The sequence below is a fragment of the Asparagus officinalis genome, chromosome 1 (genome assembly GCF_001876935.1).
Source record: "Asparagus officinalis chromosome 1, Aspof.V1, whole genome shotgun sequence".
In the NCBI taxonomy this organism is placed as follows: Eukaryota; Viridiplantae; Streptophyta; class Magnoliopsida; order Asparagales; family Asparagaceae; genus Asparagus; species Asparagus officinalis.
Genome location: NC_033794.1, coordinates 59,738,766 through 59,757,357, shown reverse-complemented (window position 1 = coordinate 59,757,357; position 18,592 = coordinate 59,738,766). Strand labels below are relative to the sequence as shown.

At 35.7% G+C, this 18,592-nt stretch overlaps 3 protein-coding genes across 5 annotated transcripts in view; 1 reads left to right on the top strand and 2 right to left on the bottom strand.

Moving 5' to 3' along the window:
- Positions 8,134-10,973, top strand: LOC109824795 (probable inactive nicotinamidase At3g16190). 2 transcript variants are annotated; one of them, XM_020391452.1, is made up of 5 exons: positions 8,134-8,305; positions 8,424-8,537; positions 9,122-9,353; positions 9,525-9,641; positions 10,869-10,973. In XM_020391452.1, exons 1-5 carry the CDS (start codon positions 8,267-8,269, stop codon positions 10,874-10,876), a joined length of 510 nt encoding a protein of 169 aa, XP_020247041.1. In that variant the 5' UTR covers positions 8,134-8,266; the 3' UTR covers positions 10,877-10,973. The 2 variants fall into 2 exon arrangements, with proteins under 2 accessions (XP_020247041.1, XP_020247033.1); XM_020391444.1 differs by lacking the exon at positions 10,869-10,973 and adding an exon at positions 10,273-10,494 and having other exon boundaries at positions 8,137-8,305.
- Positions 11,094-18,592, bottom strand: part of LOC109824780 (putative E3 ubiquitin-protein ligase LIN-1) — a 7,567-nt gene continuing 68 nt past the window's right edge. Inside the window, exons 2-15 of one of the 2 annotated variants that reach the window (XM_020391434.1) lie at positions 16,720-16,965; positions 16,519-16,611; positions 15,175-16,305; positions 14,936-15,080; positions 14,526-14,783; positions 14,137-14,443; positions 13,852-13,976; positions 13,652-13,771; positions 13,437-13,568; positions 12,361-12,483; positions 12,107-12,217; positions 11,857-12,003; positions 11,528-11,773; positions 11,094-11,371 (exon numbers count right to left, since the gene is read on the bottom strand). In XM_020391434.1, the coding sequence (XP_020247023.1) occupies positions 11,354-11,371; positions 11,528-11,773; positions 11,857-12,003; positions 12,107-12,217; positions 12,361-12,483; positions 13,437-13,568; positions 13,652-13,771; positions 13,852-13,976; positions 14,137-14,443; positions 14,526-14,783; positions 14,936-15,080; positions 15,175-16,305; positions 16,519-16,589 (2,934 nt within the window). In that variant the 5' untranslated portion in view covers positions 16,590-16,611; positions 16,720-16,965 and the 3' untranslated portion in view covers positions 11,094-11,353. Of the gene's footprint in view, positions 11,774-11,856; positions 12,004-12,106; positions 12,218-12,360; positions 12,484-13,436; positions 13,569-13,651; positions 13,772-13,851; positions 13,977-14,136; positions 14,444-14,525; positions 14,784-14,935; positions 15,081-15,174; positions 16,306-16,518; positions 16,657-16,719; positions 16,966-18,592 lie in introns of those variants that run through there. The other variant, XM_020391426.1, reaches the window with a different exon arrangement.
- LOC109834866 overlaps positions 16,603-18,592 on the bottom strand; it is a 2,728-nt gene continuing 738 nt past the window's right edge. Inside the window, exons 2-3 of the mRNA XM_020402885.1 lie at positions 16,720-16,965; positions 16,603-16,611 (exon numbers count right to left, since the gene is read on the bottom strand). Of these exons, the coding sequence (XP_020258474.1) occupies positions 16,603-16,611; positions 16,720-16,965 (255 nt within the window). The remainder of the gene's footprint in view (positions 16,612-16,719; positions 16,966-18,592) is intronic.

The window sequence follows — 18,592 nt, the reverse complement described above, 5'->3', positions numbered from 1 at the left end:
GAAGGATAGACTGGTTATGCCAACCAGTGCAGAGCTTAAGAGGGAGTTACTAAATGAAGCACATCGTACTCTGTTCATAGTACATCCAGGGACCCCTAAGATGTACAAGGACCTAAAGAGACACCTTTGGATGGAGTGTTATGCGTAGGAAGATTTCAATATGTAGCTAAGTATCTTAACTGTCAATGAGTAAAGGCGGAACATCAAAGACCAATAGGATCACGTCAGCTTTTAACCGTTTCGGAGTGGAAGTGGGCGGACATTTCTATGGACCTTATTGTAGAGTTGTCGAAATTGAAGAAAGAGAATGATTCGATTTGGGTGGTAATGGATGGACTGATGAAGTCAATACATTTTTATTCCAGCAAGGACTAACTATACAGCTGAGATGTATGCGAGGATACCTATTCAAGAGACTATTCGACATCATGGAATTCCAAATGCGAGAGCATCAGATTGAGATTTCAGTGTTCATTCCACATTTTTAGAAGGGTTTCCAGGATTCTTTTGGGTAACAGATTTATCGTACTGTAGTGCATTTCATCCATAGATGGATGGTCAGACGGAGAGAGTAAATTAGATGTTGGAAAACAGATGCCGGACTTATGTCATTGACTTTCAAGGTAGCAATTCGGAAGACGGAAAAAGGTTACGACAAGATACATTGGACCGTATCAGATTTTTGAGAGCATTGGAGCTGTGTCATACAGACTAGATCTTCTAGCATCGATGTCTAGTATACACAATGTATTTCATGTTTCTATGCTTAAGAAATAATTACGTGATGAAGAACAGTAGTGAGTGTTGAACGCATCGGAGATTTAGCTTTAGGATGGTTCGACTACGATTGAAATCCCAGTTTGTATACTTGCTAGAGAAGACAAGAAATTTAGAAAACAAGATATTTTTTCCCTTGGAGAAAACTCAGTGGAATCAGAAAGGAGGTGAGATGATTTTCAGGGGCGTGAAGATGTTATGCCGCGCGACTTCCTGAACCTATTGAGGAAGTGCATTGATTTATGTGTACGATTATTTGTGTGGTTATATTTTGATTTAACGCTAGAATGAGGATATTTTCACTTAATTCTTAATCTTTCAGAACACATGGTATATATATGGGGGGTTCCTTGTTTGGATTTTTCGTCCGACGCACTAGTTCCATTCGATTAAGGGTTAAGTGGGAATATAGTCATCCTGGAATGTTAAATATAAATATCCCTATATGCTTATCAAGAGTAAATATTCTAAATATTTATGGTTACGGGTTGAATTAGACCCACTACATGTTTTTCTAGTATTATTATTTGCTTAAGTATGATTTCTGAATTTCGAGGACGAAATTCTTTTAAAGGGGGGAAGAATGTAAAACCCTGAAAATTTGAATATAATGTGATAAATAATTATAAATATGTTATATGGTGAAAATAAGATATCTTTGATGTTTGAGTATGATAAGAATTAATTTGAGGTCAATTCAATGTATATTTGTGAATATATGAGTTCAAATTCACAAAACATGCACAAAGGCAAATAGTGAGAATCTGAGAATTTTGACCAGTTGAGAGTTTTTATATTTTTCATACTGTTTCAGTTAGAATATGGAAAAGTATATAAGATCAAAGTTGTAGGTCTCTTCAAGAGATTTCCAATGAATCTTAGATCACCTCATTCCGAGATTGTATGAGAAAATTACAGTCATTTTACCTAACCCCAGTCTGAGCATGACCCAGATCTCTACGCAGTCGAACTGTCAGTTCTGTTTCGGGTCGGGTTTTGTCTATACCAAACCCGCTTGTTACCCTAGGTATATATACTCGTTTTGAAGCTCTCAGAACCCTCTTTTGAACCCTAATAGCCTCAGCCCCCTTCTCTCTCTCCTCTCTAAACCCTAGCTCGGATTTTGGCATTTTGGGGGAATTTCGAAGGATTCTCGGCAGATTTTCTGAGGGATTCAACAGGGGATCATCTTCCTACAGATCAAGGAGCATTCTCCACATCAGAGGCGAGTAACATCTCGCCCAACTTCTCCCCCTTTTGTTTTTCATGCTTTGTTTGAGTTTTATTGGGTTTTATTGGGCCAAATTCGTATCTTATGAATAGCTAATAGATCATTATAGCATATATTATGAGATTCAGGTGTTTCATATTTTAAAAGCTCACCAATGAATTCTATTAAAGAGATCTAGATCTGAATATGTTTTTAAAAGGAGTAAACTTCTGTCTTTTATTGTTTTAATAATATATAGATCATGTTGAAATATGTTTGGGATCTTGGTAATGTTTTCTAAATGTGAAAAATCTTATTTTTATCTATTATATGATATTTTAAGAATGCTATGCTGCTGTAAACTCAAAGAGAGAATGGAATATACAGGTTTCAAAGCTGACAGAAAAACCCAGATCTGGGCCTCTGTCTGCCTTGCGGTCGACCGCACCGGTCGACCGCTGGGCGCGCAGAAGGGGCAGAACTCGTCTGCCCACTGCGCGGTCGACCGGGTCGGTCGACCGCGATGTCTTGGCGGTCGACCGTACGCCGCGGCGGTCGACCATGAGGTTTTCTGCTGCATAGTAAGTTTCTACTCCGAGTGCGGTCGACCGGGTCGGTCGACCGCCGCGCAGTTTTGGTGCACAATTGTTCTTGTTGTGTATTTTCGTGTGTTCGAGGGATTGCCTCGATTATTTGATATTTAGATTTCAGTTTTACTATCTATCCAGGCATGATAGATGACCTGAGGACACCAGTTTAGAATCATACACCGAGACGCGTGTGAAATTTGTATAAGTGTATCTTTTTCACATATCTCATTGGTATTTACTAATTGGTCCATGTGTTGGGCAAACTATATTATTTCAGTCCTCGTGTTGGACTATAATCCATTAAAGTCCTCGTGTTGGACTATAATCCATTAAAGTCCTCGTGTTGGACTATAATCCATTAAAGTCCTCGTGTTGATTTGACCACGTCTTGGACATTTGTTAAGCTATGAGTATGACACTTATCTGAATCAGGACATGACATGATTACATGAGATTTGGACATGATAGCTACCTAGGCTGTACATGACACTTATGTAATTTTGACCTTTGACACTTATTTGGTTATGACATGACACAGTATTTAAGTTTTGAGATGGGTTGTATTTCTCTTTATTATTGTTCCTGTTTTAGATCTTGGGTTTGGTGTTTAGGGATTTACAATTTGAGATACAAGGTATATACATGAGGGTTTCGTTGTTTGGATTATTTCGCTCGACGTACCTATGCTCGTGTTGTAATTTCCTAAATACTAAAACCCATTATTTGCTAGGATCAAAGATTTTAACTATTATGAAATAATTGTATTTTCTGTATACAACGAGCCCTTTTCCTTGGGGTTGGTTGTGATGTTGCTCGCTAGCGCTTTGACGCTCGTTGTCCCTCCCCCTTTCAGGTAACGAGCCAGAAGCCCGGCGAGTCGCAGGTCGATGGCGATGCACTATAGCTTTAGCTGTCTATTTAGTTATATTTTATTTATGGAGTTCCACTGTAGACTTTGTTTAGACCTTTGAGGATTTTATTCTAGATGGTATAAAGGCTGTGTGCCTTATTTCCTTTACTCAGACTTGCTGTATTTGGGATTTGTTCAGAAATCCAGTTTATTCATTTCAGACATTGACTTTGTATTTCTGTACGTTGGATGATGAAATATTATTTTGATCTCTATCATTTCATCGGTCATCTCTTATATTATATATATATATATATATATATATGAAAACCAATACTTGTGTTGTATATATATATAACTATATATATACAAGGAAACCAATATAATGTGTGTGTATATATGATTGAGCTTAAAGTACCAACACACATAATATAAACCTAAACTAATGTTACCCAAGCTTGATCTTGATCTTCAATAAGCTTGACTTGGTACACATTGCGGATGAAGATAGAACTTGGATCTTCAACTTGAATTACATAGGCTTCACCCACTATTCTGCCAACGTCCATTTGATATGATCGTTATGGCGCAATCCATCCATCCTCCAACATGTTGTTTATCTACAATAAATAGAAATACACAAACACTAGACAAATAACATTAGTGGTAAATTGTTTGTTAAACATCATCAAAACAAAAAGGCCAACATCTCGCATATAAGACATAAGACACAACAATGCGTCTCGCAAATGAGACACCAAAACAAGCCTCCCGTCGACGCGTATTTCGATAGATTTTCAGGATTCGTGCGGTCAAGTGGCTTTCTAACTGCTTTGGGAATATTCTCAAACACGGGAAAGTTGCTATTAACTGAAGATATGATCAAATCACGAGATCTTATCCAAAAACACGGCGTTCGAAGCCTATAAATACCCCCCTTCGTGCATTTGTGAGGGTAGATCTGGAATTTTGGACTTGGAGGCGAGTTGCTGACGTTTTGAGGGCAGAACCCACGAATTTCAGAGAAGTAGAGGTGAGATCTTGGCGAATTCCTACGCATAAAGAGAGGATTTCGAGAGATCTACAGCCTTTTCACCATTCTCTTGAGATCAGACCTTGTTTTGATCTTGAGAAGAATAGTAATCTCAATTTGTTGAGGTTATTCATTTATGTTCTAAGTTTCCTCAATTGAAACAAAGAACAACGAGCCTTCTTTTAGATCAACCCGGATCTGCTATTTGGCGGTCCATGGATCAAAGCGTCCCCAGTACATGCAAAGATCCCACGCAAGGAGCGACCGATAAACGATCTCTGCGTGTGTTTCTAGGAGATCTCTTTTTGTTTTTGTTGTAATGAGAAATATTATAAAAATATTAACTCTTTTGAATCTGTGTAAATGATAAACGTTGTAATGGATTCAATAATGAAATTGATTTCTGACGCAAACACGCTGGCGACCACAGTAGGAACCAACAGCCTTTCTGCCGAGGCTGTCGTGTTGCAACTGAAGATCAAGATCCTGGTTGATGCAGAGGTCGAGTATGAGTTCGAGAAACAGAAGTTTGAGGAGTACATCACATCCTCCTCCTCTGGATCCTCCTCCCCTCGTAAATGTAGGAAGATCTCTTCGTCGAAAAAGATTCAATGGTCTTCGGATCTGAAGAAGACCCAATGTGAAGATTCTCGCCCAATCGTTGTTGAGGTTTCCCCTCACAACACCCCTCCGATGTCCAACGAAGTCGGATTTTTGCTCGCAACAACTCATTCTCAGTCAAGGAGTTATTTGTTGAAGGTGCGCCAGTTCTGACGAAGAGGGCTCATCAGAGGCAGGGCCAATGTATCTTCAAAATATAGGGAAATATGATTCTAAGGAGTCACCTTAGATTTAATCTAAGGATGCACCTTCAAAATTACGTTACATATAATCAATTTACTTGATCGACTCCGTTCATTTTGATCTATATGTTTTGGATGGTGTATAAATAAAAAATTAGGTATATTGGGTTGTAGTTACTCATGCATCAAGTGGTTGTAAAATTAACGGTTTTACGACAATACAACTAAAGTGACAATAAAAAATATGTGTTAGAAGTATTAAAATATCATGATTTTTATTTTATAAATTTCTTAAGATATTTAGATCATGATAAATGGAGCGGATCATCCATTGAAATAGCTCAATCCATGTATCGAGAGGTGCATCCTTAGATTCAATCTAAGGTGTCTCCTTAGAATCAAATTTCTCTCTCTCTCTCTCTCTCTCTCTCTCTCTCTCTCTCTCTCTCACACACACACACACACACACACACACACACACTAGGTTTTATACACGTGCAATGCATGTGGTTAAATACCATGATTAAGTATTTTTGGCTAATTTTCTAACTAAAATTTGTTTATCAGTTCCACTTTAATAGTTTATGTCACTTTTGTTTCTAAACTTTAATATTGTGATTATTTATTTTCTTTGATGTTTGTTTAAATGGGCTACACCCAAGTTAAATTTTCATATTGATATTTGAATTGATAAAAAACAAATATAATTTGAAGCTAACTTAAATTTTTATATTATTTTGAGTGACATAAAACCAAGCTTTACTTGAGAAAGTATAATATTACAAATATGAAAAATATTGAAACAGTGTTATACAAGGAAGGTGGATATTTAAAACCAATAAGACAAAATAATTGGTTAAAAGTATGCTAAAACGGTAAAAAAGAGAATATAAAGTTTGTTTCTAATAATTAATAGTCTTCATAAAAAAAATTATATATTAAAGATTAATAATAACTCTAGTATACTTTCATATGATAAAAGCATTTGCACAAGCATACAAAAGTACTGAAAAAAGCTCATGAAACTCCCTTCTAAAGATTCCTAAATTCACTCAAAATAATTAAGCTAGTCTATTAAATATTAAGAAAGTATTATCTTTTATTCCTTCTGTTTTATTTTTTTATTGAGCTAAGATCAATCCTTCCTCACCTTTATTTTTTTTCCGAGCAATTCTAGAGTAGTGTATTAATCATCTACTCGATTATGATATCAGGCTAGAGTTGTATTTTTTGTGTTGTTAACTTTCCTGATCTTCTTAATCTTTTATATTGTCATTTAGCTTCAAAAAAAAGTTAAATGTATTTCCAATGTTAAACACAAACTTCTTGAAATACAGACTTTGATTTTTTATTTCAATGAGAATAAATATTAATTTCATATATATCAAATTCTGTGTTCCTTATTTGTTACTTAAATAATATTATGAGCTACCTTTTTTTTTTCTCTACAATGAATTCTTATGATGTGCATCCAATAAGAGTTTCTGTTATGTCAATAATATTATATTTGCTCTATCCCTATCATTTTTCATAAAGATCTAAACTATATAAATACATGTATTTTTTATTGCAAATTTGCTTTATATTATAATATTAATATTTAATTTTTTTAGTATTTGAAGAACAAAGTATGTAATTTATGAATGCTTACTAATTTTTCCTATACCTTTCATGGAGAACTCTTCTTTGATTGGGATAAAGTTATCAAATTATTCTTCAATGTAACTCAGTTGGTGCTTCTTTAATAGACATGCCTTATGTTAATGCCAATTCAAATGATTCATGGACATTGTTTGAATTTTAAATTTATTTCCGTTACTTTCCCATTTGCAATAGTTGCAAATTCTCACCTTTAATGCTCATAACTACTGAGCACTCCGTTGTGGACGGTCATAAGATACAGCTACATTAGTTGATGAAATAAGTACCTGGATGAGGACAAGCATGTGGGTTGCCTCATTATTTTGCTGTGTACTTAATTAAGAGGTTGGATATACTTAGGTTGGATAATTCTTACAAAATTTGAGTGGAAGATAATTATTGTTGCTAGCTATTTTGTTGAATACACTGAACACTAGCAGCTTCTAGCCAAATTGTTTAAGCAAATTGAATCCAGAAGGTCCCTGGGTCTAAGCCTCATTACCAAAAAGATCTAAAAGATTATAACTTCAAGAAATGAAACGATAAAAATAATATACTATATATCACCTACGGAAGCAAATTGTCAAACAGGACGTGGGCAAATGGGGGGGAATAATTACCGCACCATCGACTTCTTGCTCTTGCGTTGCAAACAAATCTTGGGTCTTCAATAGAAGCGAGTCCTGAATGTCTTCAGCATCATAAACAATATCTTTGAGCTCGCGGACCCAAGCTACCTCTGTGTTGTTCCTCAACTTCGACGCTGCATCTTGTCTTATTAATTTGTTAGAGAGAGAAGAGACAAAGAAGCGTGTAAAATATAATAAGGACAAATTTTCAAAACCAACCTATTTGGATTTTTATTCCCAAAAAACGACCCCATTCAGTTTTATTTGCAAAAACCGACCTGGTTTCAGCCTCAGCGCTGAAACCATGTCGGTTTTTGAAAAAAACTCTCCGAAACTTCACGGGAGTTGAACTCCCGTGAAGTTTTTTGAACTATGAAACTTCACGGGAGTTCAACTCCCGTGAAGTTTCGGAGAGTTTTTTTCAAAAACCGACCTGGTTTCAGCGCTGACGCTGAAACCAGGTCGGTTTTTGCAATTATTTTTGAATGGGGTCGTTTTTGGGGAATAAAAGTCCAAATAGGTTGGTTTTGAAAATTTGTCCAATATAATAACTTGAGAAGTCGGGAGGTGGAAAAAAAAAAAAATTGCCAGTCGTAAAGTTCACCGCGGATCTACTTAAGCGTGTAAAATATAGTAACAAAGACTGGTTCAAGTTCGACCTCGACTCCTGTCTACTTCTAAACTTTAGAATCCAGCCGCAGAATTGGGAATTGAAGGCTTCCATCTCGTCGCCATGGCTTCTTCAACGGCGATGCTCGTCATCGACATGCAGGTCTTCTCAATTTCGAACTTACTTCTTTTTCTCATTCTTTTTTGGAATTGAAAGGGGGAAAAAAATCAAAAGCTAGGGTACTTATCAGTTTTTATTAGTTTATTTTTTTTGGGTTTAGAATGATTTTATTTTGCCCGATGCTCCGATGCGCGTGGACGGCGGTGAAGCAATTGTCTCAAACGTCATCAAAGCCGTCTCTGTTGCGAGGGAGCGTGGGATTCTCGTGATTTGGGTACCTTTTTTTTTCCCCTTTACCCGTCATAGTTGCTGAGAATTTGGTTTATATTTTCTGAATTTGCTTTAGGATTACAGTAGTAGTTCAGTAGCAATGTTTCATATTTGTACAGATAAGTCATCCACAGCAGGATTTTAGGGAGTAATGAGTAGAATTTTTGTTAAGCACCATCTTTTAGCGGGGTGTTGAATATAAGAACAATGCCCTTTTATGGAGAAAACTCCGTGCAATCAAAAGTTTGTGCGGATAAGAGGTTATAAAATTGAAATGAAAGAGGAACATGGTGCTTAAGAATTGGGTTCTCATCATTGTGAAGATTGGCCTACAGAAGTTGTCAAATATACTCTTAGAAGTGCTTATGGTTTACCTTTTGAGTGTAATGATCATTTTGAATTGAAGAGCAAACTATATCGTTAATCATTGAGCTCTTTGATCAAATAATTAAAATATTGATACTAACTATGACCTTCAATAATAAAGTTTTCTGCATGTGCATAGTTAGAATAAAGCTTACTAGACTTGTCTTTCACATTACTTCCTTTTATTCATTGAAAAAAGCAGTTACAGATGAGTGACTGTAGGTCGTTCGTGAGCACGACCGTGCAGGCAGAGATGTCGAACTCTTCCGAAGGCACTTGTATGCTAGCGGTAATGGGCCTACTACAAAGGGCACCAAAGGTGCAGAGCTAATAGATGGACTTGTACCCAAGGAAGGAGAATATAAATTGGTAAAGACGCGCTTTAGTGCATTCTTTGACACACACCTCAACTCACTTCTTCAGAGCAATGGAATCAAGAGCTTGGTTGTTGTTGGTAAGCATATGATGCAATACAAAAGAATTATTATTATTATTATTATTATTATTTTTTTGGGGGTTACCTTCCACAATCACGATATAGAAATATTACTATGTGTTTCATTTTGCAGTATATCCCACAATGTGCTGAATCTATTAACTTTTGTTTTTTTTACATCACATATAGGAGTTCAAACACCAAATTGTATTAGGCAAACTGTCTTTGATGCCGTGGCATTGAACTACCTACCTGTTACTGTGATTGTTGATGCAACTGCAGCAAAAACACCTGAAGTACATGCTGGTGAGTGTTCCTCTGGCAACCTCTGTAATTCTTTCCTAATGCATGTTTTAAAAGCCACGTAGAAAATTTTTATGAGTATATGCTTGTAAATTAACAATAGAAGTGTAAAGTAAAATGCATATCCTCCATCTAATTTTGAATATATGCATGTAAACACCTGCGCTAAGCATCGTGACTACTCCTTACTGTGTTCATCTATGAAATATGCCTTATCTTTCTATATCATTGATAAAATTATTTTTTCTCCTTCCTCCTAATCTAGAACTTGTTATCTTTATTTTACTTAGTGGTTTCTATCATCACTAGTACATAATAAGACTTCAAAATTTCAGTTATAATTATTTATTCAGATAGGATCCACCTTGAACTTCGAGAGTCAATATAGTTTGGTGCTAGTTTAGGAATCTTCTCTTCCTATATGTGTTCTTGGAACCATTGATTTATATTGGCCTATGACTTTTGCGAGGGCAGTTTACGAAGAGTCTCAGAATATACATCTAATTTTTTAATCCAAGGAATGAACATATACAAACATGATACTGTTTGTGACTTATCCATAAAAGTTACATCCTTTGAATCAAATATTGAATGTTGAAATTCTTCTGTTTACTTTTTTTTTCCTTTGATCCAGCAAACATTTTCGACATGAAAAACATAGGAGTGGAAACAGTGACTCTGGAGGCATGGTGCTGTCCTGATGCTTGATTCAGTTCTAGTTTTGTATACAACAGAGAATTCAGTGCGTCAGTATCTAGAATAAATGACCTACTAATCAAACTTATTCAATGTTATATTTTAGGCACTTGCTTTGACATTGGACTTTTGTATAATTAATATGAGAAAGACTTTCTTATTCAACAATTGCTGCCTTTATTTTTCATTGCAAAATCAAAAGACTTTCTACTGCCATTATATTCATCACAAAATCAAAATACTTTCTTGTTCCACAATTAGTACCTTCATTTTTATCCCAAAATCAAACCAAAAAAAACAAATAACAAAAGCAATATGGGATATATCAGGTATATTTGTGCTCAAAAAAGGATATTCAAATGTATTTATTACGAGTTTATTGGTTGCAGAAGGCCAGGGTTAAGCCTATGCATTTTAGCATGTAATCTCGATGTTGATTTGATCTTTTTCCGCCCCTACTTTGCTTTTTCACTTTTCCACCCCTACTTTGCTTTTTCACTTTCCCTTCTTTATTTCATGCTCTCGTGCTTCTAGGAATATGATGTTTCTTCACAATTACATCTCATGGTCACATGACTCTTGGAAACTAGTTTCTTTACTATCATGCAAGAAGTGAAGAGGATCCAAATTCGCTTTCTTTATACAGGTCAAAACTAATAATTACAAAGTATAAACTTATTTTGTTTGAAGCTATGGCATCATGCAGATTCATACAATATAAAAAGTACAGATTATTTATGTCTGTTGAGGAGTTTGTGTCCAAAAGACCAAAAGATTAATTGAATATGCATTTACACTTCCCTTTAATTACATATATTAGTGGAATGAAGCATTTCAATTTCCAAAGTTGCTAAAATGGAATAATTGCAACTTGTTACATAGTATCAATTTCAGAGTTCTAATTATGAAGGCTGAAATCTGAGCACATGTCGAAGTAATCAATGAATAAAAAATCTTTTCTTATTCCTTTATGGACAATTAAAATGAAATTTCTATACTGTACATCCCCTTGCTTCCTTTTAGGCTAGTCCCCAAGCCTGAAAAAACAAGAACATGCCTATCATAACCAAGAAAAAATAATCAATTTAGATGAACAAAGAAAAAAAAAAGGATTTTCTACCTTAATGTTATAATTTTACATTCTAAGACAGTTGAATATCTCTGTGGTGTTTTAAAGTATGTTGAATATTTACCTGAATCCTTCCATCAGATGTGCCCACAACTAAAACTTCTCCCTCGCTATCAACAGCCATGCATTGTACTTTAGAGTTTGTCTTTGTTTGAAGACTCGCAATCCTTGTAAGCTTTTCTTTTGCCCATATATCCACAATCCCAATCTTACACCCTATATATATCAAATCTGCGCTGATGGCTATTGACCGTATCTCTGCTGTACATGGCAAAGATCCTACGAGGGTGTAGTTTGAAGCATTATGTATCTGTGAAATGTCCAAGGTGAAAAAACATCAGCTGCATTGGTTCCAGTCATTGATATGCTATATGACAAGAAAAGAAAATTTACCTTAACTGCTGAGCCATCTGAAGTACTGCTTGCTGAATAGAGCAGCCCATCATTAACTTGCAATGCATATATCGGGTTGGCTTTCGCTAGTAGCTTCTTGTTGCCTGTTTGAATTGAACCCAGTGTCCCTGATGCCAAATCTATTTCCTGAATTATTCATTATTGAATCAGTCAAGTTGTCAACCATGTACACACATATGTACATATATTAATATACAAACGTGTATCTGTGTATTAGAACTGAACAGACCTGGATGCTATTATCATGACATCCGCAATAAAGTTTGCCATTCACAAGAGCCAAGGTCTTCACATACTTGTTAGGATTAATTAGCTTGGAGCCACCATTCCAAGAAAATACCTGATCAGAAATAGAAAACATAGTTTCATTGATATCTTCTGAATCATGGAAAGATTTACAGTTTAATAGTCTAATTGTTCATGTCAAGTTATTTTCTTTCCTAAAATAGATGTTCATTGTCATTGCTTATGTTGATATAATACCTTGACACCAGCTCCTTGTGGAGAGAAACAGGCAATGGTATTTGCAACAGTCAAATTATGAACCTGATCTTTCATGTCATGAACTTCTACACAGCATATTTTTCCATCTCGAATACACCAAACCTGCACATGGGAACATTAATTTAGTTCTAGAAACAAGTAGGTATGTCGTCGCTTTGTTTCTTACGCTAAAAGATATGATAAGAAATGAGTTCATTTATAAGAGGTTAGAGGTTGCTCCAATTGAGGGAAAAAGCGTGAACATTATTAATGTGGTTTAGTCATGTACGCTAGGGGCTACTAAATACATCAAATAGATAAAATCATAATTAATGGGGGAATGAGGACGAGAGATAGACATAAGAAAACTGGGTTGGAAGTAATTAAGGTTTGGTTTTGTAGGGGACATGAGGAGGGGAAGGAAGGAGCAATGAAGGGAGGGAAGGCTAATACCTTCTGTTTGTTGTGTGTTTGGGGGGGGGGGGTGGGGGTGGGGGGGGGGGGGTGAGGTGCAATGACTTTTTGCTTATTGATTGAGGGGATGGGAAGGGAAGGTGAGGTTATGAGTTAGTTAAAGTACAATAATACCCTTTTTTAGGTAACATTTCTTATTTAAAGAAAAGGACAATTGAATAATTATGAAAAATTGGTGAGGGTATAAGAATTATTATAGAATAAATCCACTCCTTCCTCATGTATCCCTCCTAATCAGAGATTTGTTTCTCTCTACACTTCCCATTCATTTTGAACTTTCTTTTACTATACCCCACCTCACCTTACCCTTCAAAAATTCTCTTCCTAATTAAGAGGGTTTTTTTCTTCTTGGGCACCTACCTCAGTCCACCTCCCTCCTATATCAAACCAAGCCTACGAAGGGTATGATGAAAGTTAATGGAGGAGATAGCCTGAATCGAAGAAGGATTTATGTAGCCAACCCCAAATATTTGGGATTAAAACTTTGTTCTTGCTGTTGTTGACACAAGTAGATATGTCATTACGAATCTGCAGGACAATAATATTAACATACCCTAACAGTTATGTCATTGCGAATCTTCAGGACAATAACATTAACATACCCTAACAGTTTTGTCAAGCGAACCGCTGTACAATTTATCTCCAGATTGTAGGATGGCCAAGCTGGTGACTGCCTTTGTATGTTCCCGAGCTTCTTGGATCTGATCAAGGATATTTTCGCTCCCACTCCATATCTGTAGCGTTTGAAGCTTATTAGTTGAAAGATATACTGAATTTTCTTTAGATATGGTTGACGTTTTAAATACAGGTGATTTACCTTTATTGTTCCATCTGAATGTCCAGAAAAGATCATCTTCCTGAAGTAAACTATTGATGACACCTCTCCATTTGTGCTACAATCTGCTTGATTCAACTCTTTATGATTCCAAAAATCATGCTGCCAAACAAAATAGTATATTTCAGATGTTTAATGTGAAAGATTTTCTTAGAGAAAAAGTTGGAGGTCGCGGAACTTACAGTACTGGATTCTTGCCCATCCGAGAGAAGTTTCAGCATCTCATATGCTATAACAGATGATTTCTTCAATTCTCTCATAGTTTTCATGATATCCTTAATGTGTAAGGTAAGAACATTCATTCCCTCTGAAAGTTTAGGCAAATAAGACACTTTCCATGCGATAAACATGCATTTTACTTATTTTTATGCCCAAAATGACTTTGAAAAAAACGGAGGGAGCAAAATATCACTTTAAAACATCAAATCATAGAGATGAATTTCTGTACCCATATTCCTATGACTTACCAGGATCATTCATAAAGCTTCTGAGTGCGAGCATAGCGAATGCTTTATCATCAACATTTCTCGATGACTTCAGAATCGAAATATATCGTTTCAGCAAACACATTCTTGCAGCCCCTCTTAGCCCAGTATCAGGAAGAAAAGATAGCATATGAACAAGCCAAGTTGCAGATACTAGACATACTGAGAATAACTCAGCATTTTTGCTCTTCATACCATCAGCTAAAGCTTCAAAGATCAATCCAAACTCATGGCTCACCAGAGCAAATGCCATTCTTCTTTCCCATTCGTCGGCTGCTTTCTCTTCCTCCTATGGCATCGATAAAAGCTTAAGAAGAGATATCCAATGATGGAACGAACGGAATTAAGAGAGAAAAGAAATTGAAGCTGACCAAATTTTCATCAGGATCTTCAAGAACATGACCAAGCTGTTCTGCGCGCATTAATGCCCTGTAGCTCTTCGTCATTCCTGCGTGCTTTAAGAGAAAAGCTCGAATCAGGGGCTTGCCAGAGTATGAGAACCTGCCTTGAAGAGATGAGATCGTCTCTGCAGCGAGAATTTGAGTACTTGGGAAGTTCGAATCTTTTAGAGAAGATATAAGAGCATCGATGGCTTCTTCACGGTATACACTCATCAGTTTTGGCTCAACCTGATGGACTGAATTTTATGAGCCTGTACTCGATGGAGGTAAATTGAAATATACTGCTGTTTATTGGTTGTCAAATTAAATTAAGATAAAACCTAAGTGAATGTGTAATATAAATTTATCTGATAAAAAATAAAACATCAAAAGATACAAACCAAAAGATCAAGCTGCAGAAGTAGAGCTGCAACTATGGGCGCTTGATCCTTGAGAGCTGTCTGTAGATAAAGAAGAAGGGTGTGCATTGTACTGAAAACACCTTCATCCTTTATAATTTGCAGAATCTGCTGGTTGAATGTTCTCCTTATGCAAAACACGCACAAAAAACATTTCACAGATTCAGTAACAATATCCATCAAATTTAAAACATATAATATCACATAGTAACTTGGAGTACCTGCTCAGCTTCACCAGCTCATGAAGAAACCTTACAATCTCAAGTCTTTCAATGTCATTCGCCACTGTAAAACTCTCCATAACTTGTGCCAACTTAGCTTGGTCAGCAATCAAATTTCTACAATTTCCATCCTCCTCAATGCACCTAACTAAAATCCCAATAGCAGCTATCCTCTCCTCAATCAACTCAGCTCCCAAGCTCAAAACAACACTCTGAATGGCCCTCCCTGAAACCAGAGAACCAGCAACAACTGCTGAAGTTCTCGCATCGTTTCTCATCATTCGCCACAAGAGAAGCACAGACACAGTCTTGGGCTTCAAACAAATATCAAACTCATCTTCTACGTTTCTCTTTACAGTCATTATAAGCGCATCAAGCATATCCATTCCTATTAGATTCCCCAAAGAGAGATTCAGCAAATAAATCAGTACTATTGCCTCCACTAGTCCTTTCTTGAAGAGGGCAACCATGCAATCAATATCAGAATCGACCCGTGTCAGAGTTTGGATAACATATTTATCCTTTGACGCTAATTCGGCGAGCAAGAAAACTGTAGACCTGAGAATTTGAGGGTTGACAGAATTAAACAGTATTTCAACAAAGCCATTGATCACCGCAGGTTTCGATAAAGCTGCGAGAATCTCAGACTCCATGTTGGAGTCCCTCCAAAACTGTTCAATATGAAGAACAGCCATTTCAGATTCATCGAGGATCTCAGAAGTGCAGAGCTGTGAGATTGCAAGGCGAAGATCTGCTGTCGTTCCATCGATGGAAGCTTGGCTTATGACGCTAGTAGGAGACGGTGCACGCAATGGAGAAGGGCTTTGTGACTGATTTTGAATTGGAGTTGAATATGGATTCTGTTCTATCCAGCTATCGATAAGTCTTTTGAGAACATAGTTGGTTTTCGGCAATTGAGTGCTTGAAAGCTTCTGACGCGTAACTGGGCATGTTGAGTTTCCTCGATCTAGCCATTCTCCAATAGCTTCGCGTTCGTAGGTCTGGCCAGTCTCGAGGGTTACTGGATCATTGAATATGTTGCTAGTTATCGGGCACACAAAGTCCTTTGGTGGGTTTGCTTTGCTCCACGAAATGAAGCTATCGGAATCAACCATTGAGGTGATTGGAGAACTGAAGAGAAATTTGAGTAACGAGAAGATTGAAAGTTGGTATGATAATTATGGCATGAATGTGATATGAAGGCGGCAATTTCATTTCGTAGAAACTCTTTAACATAGTGATTATCATAACAAAGAGGTTGATTGTGAAAGAACATAGAATGATGAAATATGACAAAATCAGGCAACATCGTATCAAAAAGTGTGTTTTAGAAGTTGAATATACCATGTAAATTCCAGGGGTGTTTGTTGTTCCTGCTTCTCGTCTTGGCCTTGGCTTTGGTTGCTCTGTGACATTGTTGGTTCAGGGTTATTTTTTCTATAAGACAAATAAAAAATATTTGTATAATTTACATAGATAAATCAGATGAACAAGATAATATATATAATGTAAATATTTCTTCGTCAGAATCGAAGTTTTTTCAACCTCTATATCAAGTCCATATTCGGACCAAGACTCCTCATAATTCTCAATAAATTCTGTGGAGGATTGCCCAGGGTCTGAGATTAGATTTCCTTTCGTATTTCTCCTCTCATTAGATTGGTGCTTATTGAGGAAATGTGAAGGGACTCTTTTAGGGTATGAAGGTGAAGGGTTTTTCTTGTTGTTTTGGTCTTTTCTGCTCGGTTGCGTGGATAATTCAACATATTGATCCTCTCCAACCCACATTGGCTGCAGAAATGCAAATGAATATGTTAGTTACTTAAAATGTTAAAACTGGAGTGAAAATGACATGTAAATAAAAATGTCAATGCAAAATTTTAGAACCATATTGCTCATTTCATATACGTTTCTGATATTAAATGTCTTAACAAAGATGTCAAAAATGTCAGGAAAAGGGAAATTTCCAGGAAAAATTGCTGGAATAGAGGTCAACTATCAGGATAGATGAGTGCAAAAATAATTTTCACTGGATAGAACAACATATATGCAACTATAAGCTTAAATAATTTATAACCAACTCTGGTTGCAGTACATTTTAGTAAGCTCCAGGTTTGAAGTATTCAAGGGATGGCTGTCAAATTAGAATAATACTAGCGACAGATTAATTATAAATACTGCGAAGCAAAAAAATGCAAAAAAGGAAAATAAAAGTCAAAGAGGAAAGACAATCCTGTTCTTAATTAATTATGCAAACTGATAGAGATCTCAGCCAGGAGATATCTACAAGGACATTTTTGCATGCCAAACAAAAGCAAGTGAACAAAAATAGAGATGCAACCAATACAAATAAAATCAGCCAATTGTGACCTGTATTTTAAGTACTATAACCAAAAAATGAATAAACTTACATGCTGAAAGTCTAAAAAACAAAAAAAAAAAAAAAATATATATATATATATATATATATATATATATATATATATATAATATATATATATATATATATATATAATATATATATATATATATAAAGTCCCAAACAAATAAAGTACCAAAGAAACTGCAAAATTGCAGCAGGAATCAGTAAAAAATAATCCAAAGCACATCAAGGATGCCAATTAAAAATCCAAAAAAAAAGATCCATTTGAAGATGTAGTCAAATATGTAAAACACAAAATTCAACATGACTTGATAATTGAACAATAAGAAACAAACCTCTATATCATCTTAGTCAAAACCAAATAAAGAAGAGGGTATCTACTCCTCTATACGTAAAGGAGAACCCAAAGAATTATTGTTTATACTATAGTAAATACTAAATAAATATTATCTACACTCAAAATTATTGTTTATGTTACTGAAGTTACTATTTATGCTACGGTATTTTACAGTATCATAAATAATAAAGCAAATCAAATGTATTAAAACTTGGATCCTTCTTTAAGTATAGAGGAGTAGATATGATTTTTAAATCAAATATATTAAAGCTTGGATCATTCTTTAAGTGTAGAGGAGTAGATATGATTTCTAATTTTAAGCATACAATAATTAAATCAAATGTATTAAAACTTGGAGGGAGACAAGTTTAAAATGCAGTGCTTAAAAAATAGGGGGTCGTGTTTTGCATGAGGTGCACACTAGTACATAAAGAATCACAAAACTGAGCCAAAGATATGAAAACCTAAAACATAGTAGTGAAATTCATAGTGAAAAAAAGGGTTAACTGCACAGGCACCCTTTAGTATCACTGTTTCGAACTTACTTACCCATATAGTTTTATTATTGCAAATTGACCCCTGGTTTAAACTCTTTCAACTCTTTTACCAGATATACTCACTAATTTCAAAATATGCCAAAGTTTTAGCAATAATAAAACTAGAGGGGTTGTAAGTTCAAATCAGCAATACTTCAGGGT

What these genes read in the sequence shown, in the direction of transcription:
- LOC109824795 (XM_020391444.1), top strand. Translation starts at nt 8,267, where the DNA reads ATGGCTTCTTCAACGGCGATGCTCGTCATCGACATGCAG. An exon ending in TGCTCGTCATCGACATGCAG is followed by an intron (nt 8,306 to 8,423) that starts GTCTTCTCAATT and finishes TTTTGGGTTTAG; the next exon opens with AATGATTTTATTTTGCCCGA. An exon ending in CAAGAGCTTGGTTGTTGTTG is followed by an intron (nt 9,354 to 9,524) that starts GTAAGCATATGA and finishes CATCACATATAG; the next exon opens with GAGTTCAAACACCAAATTGT.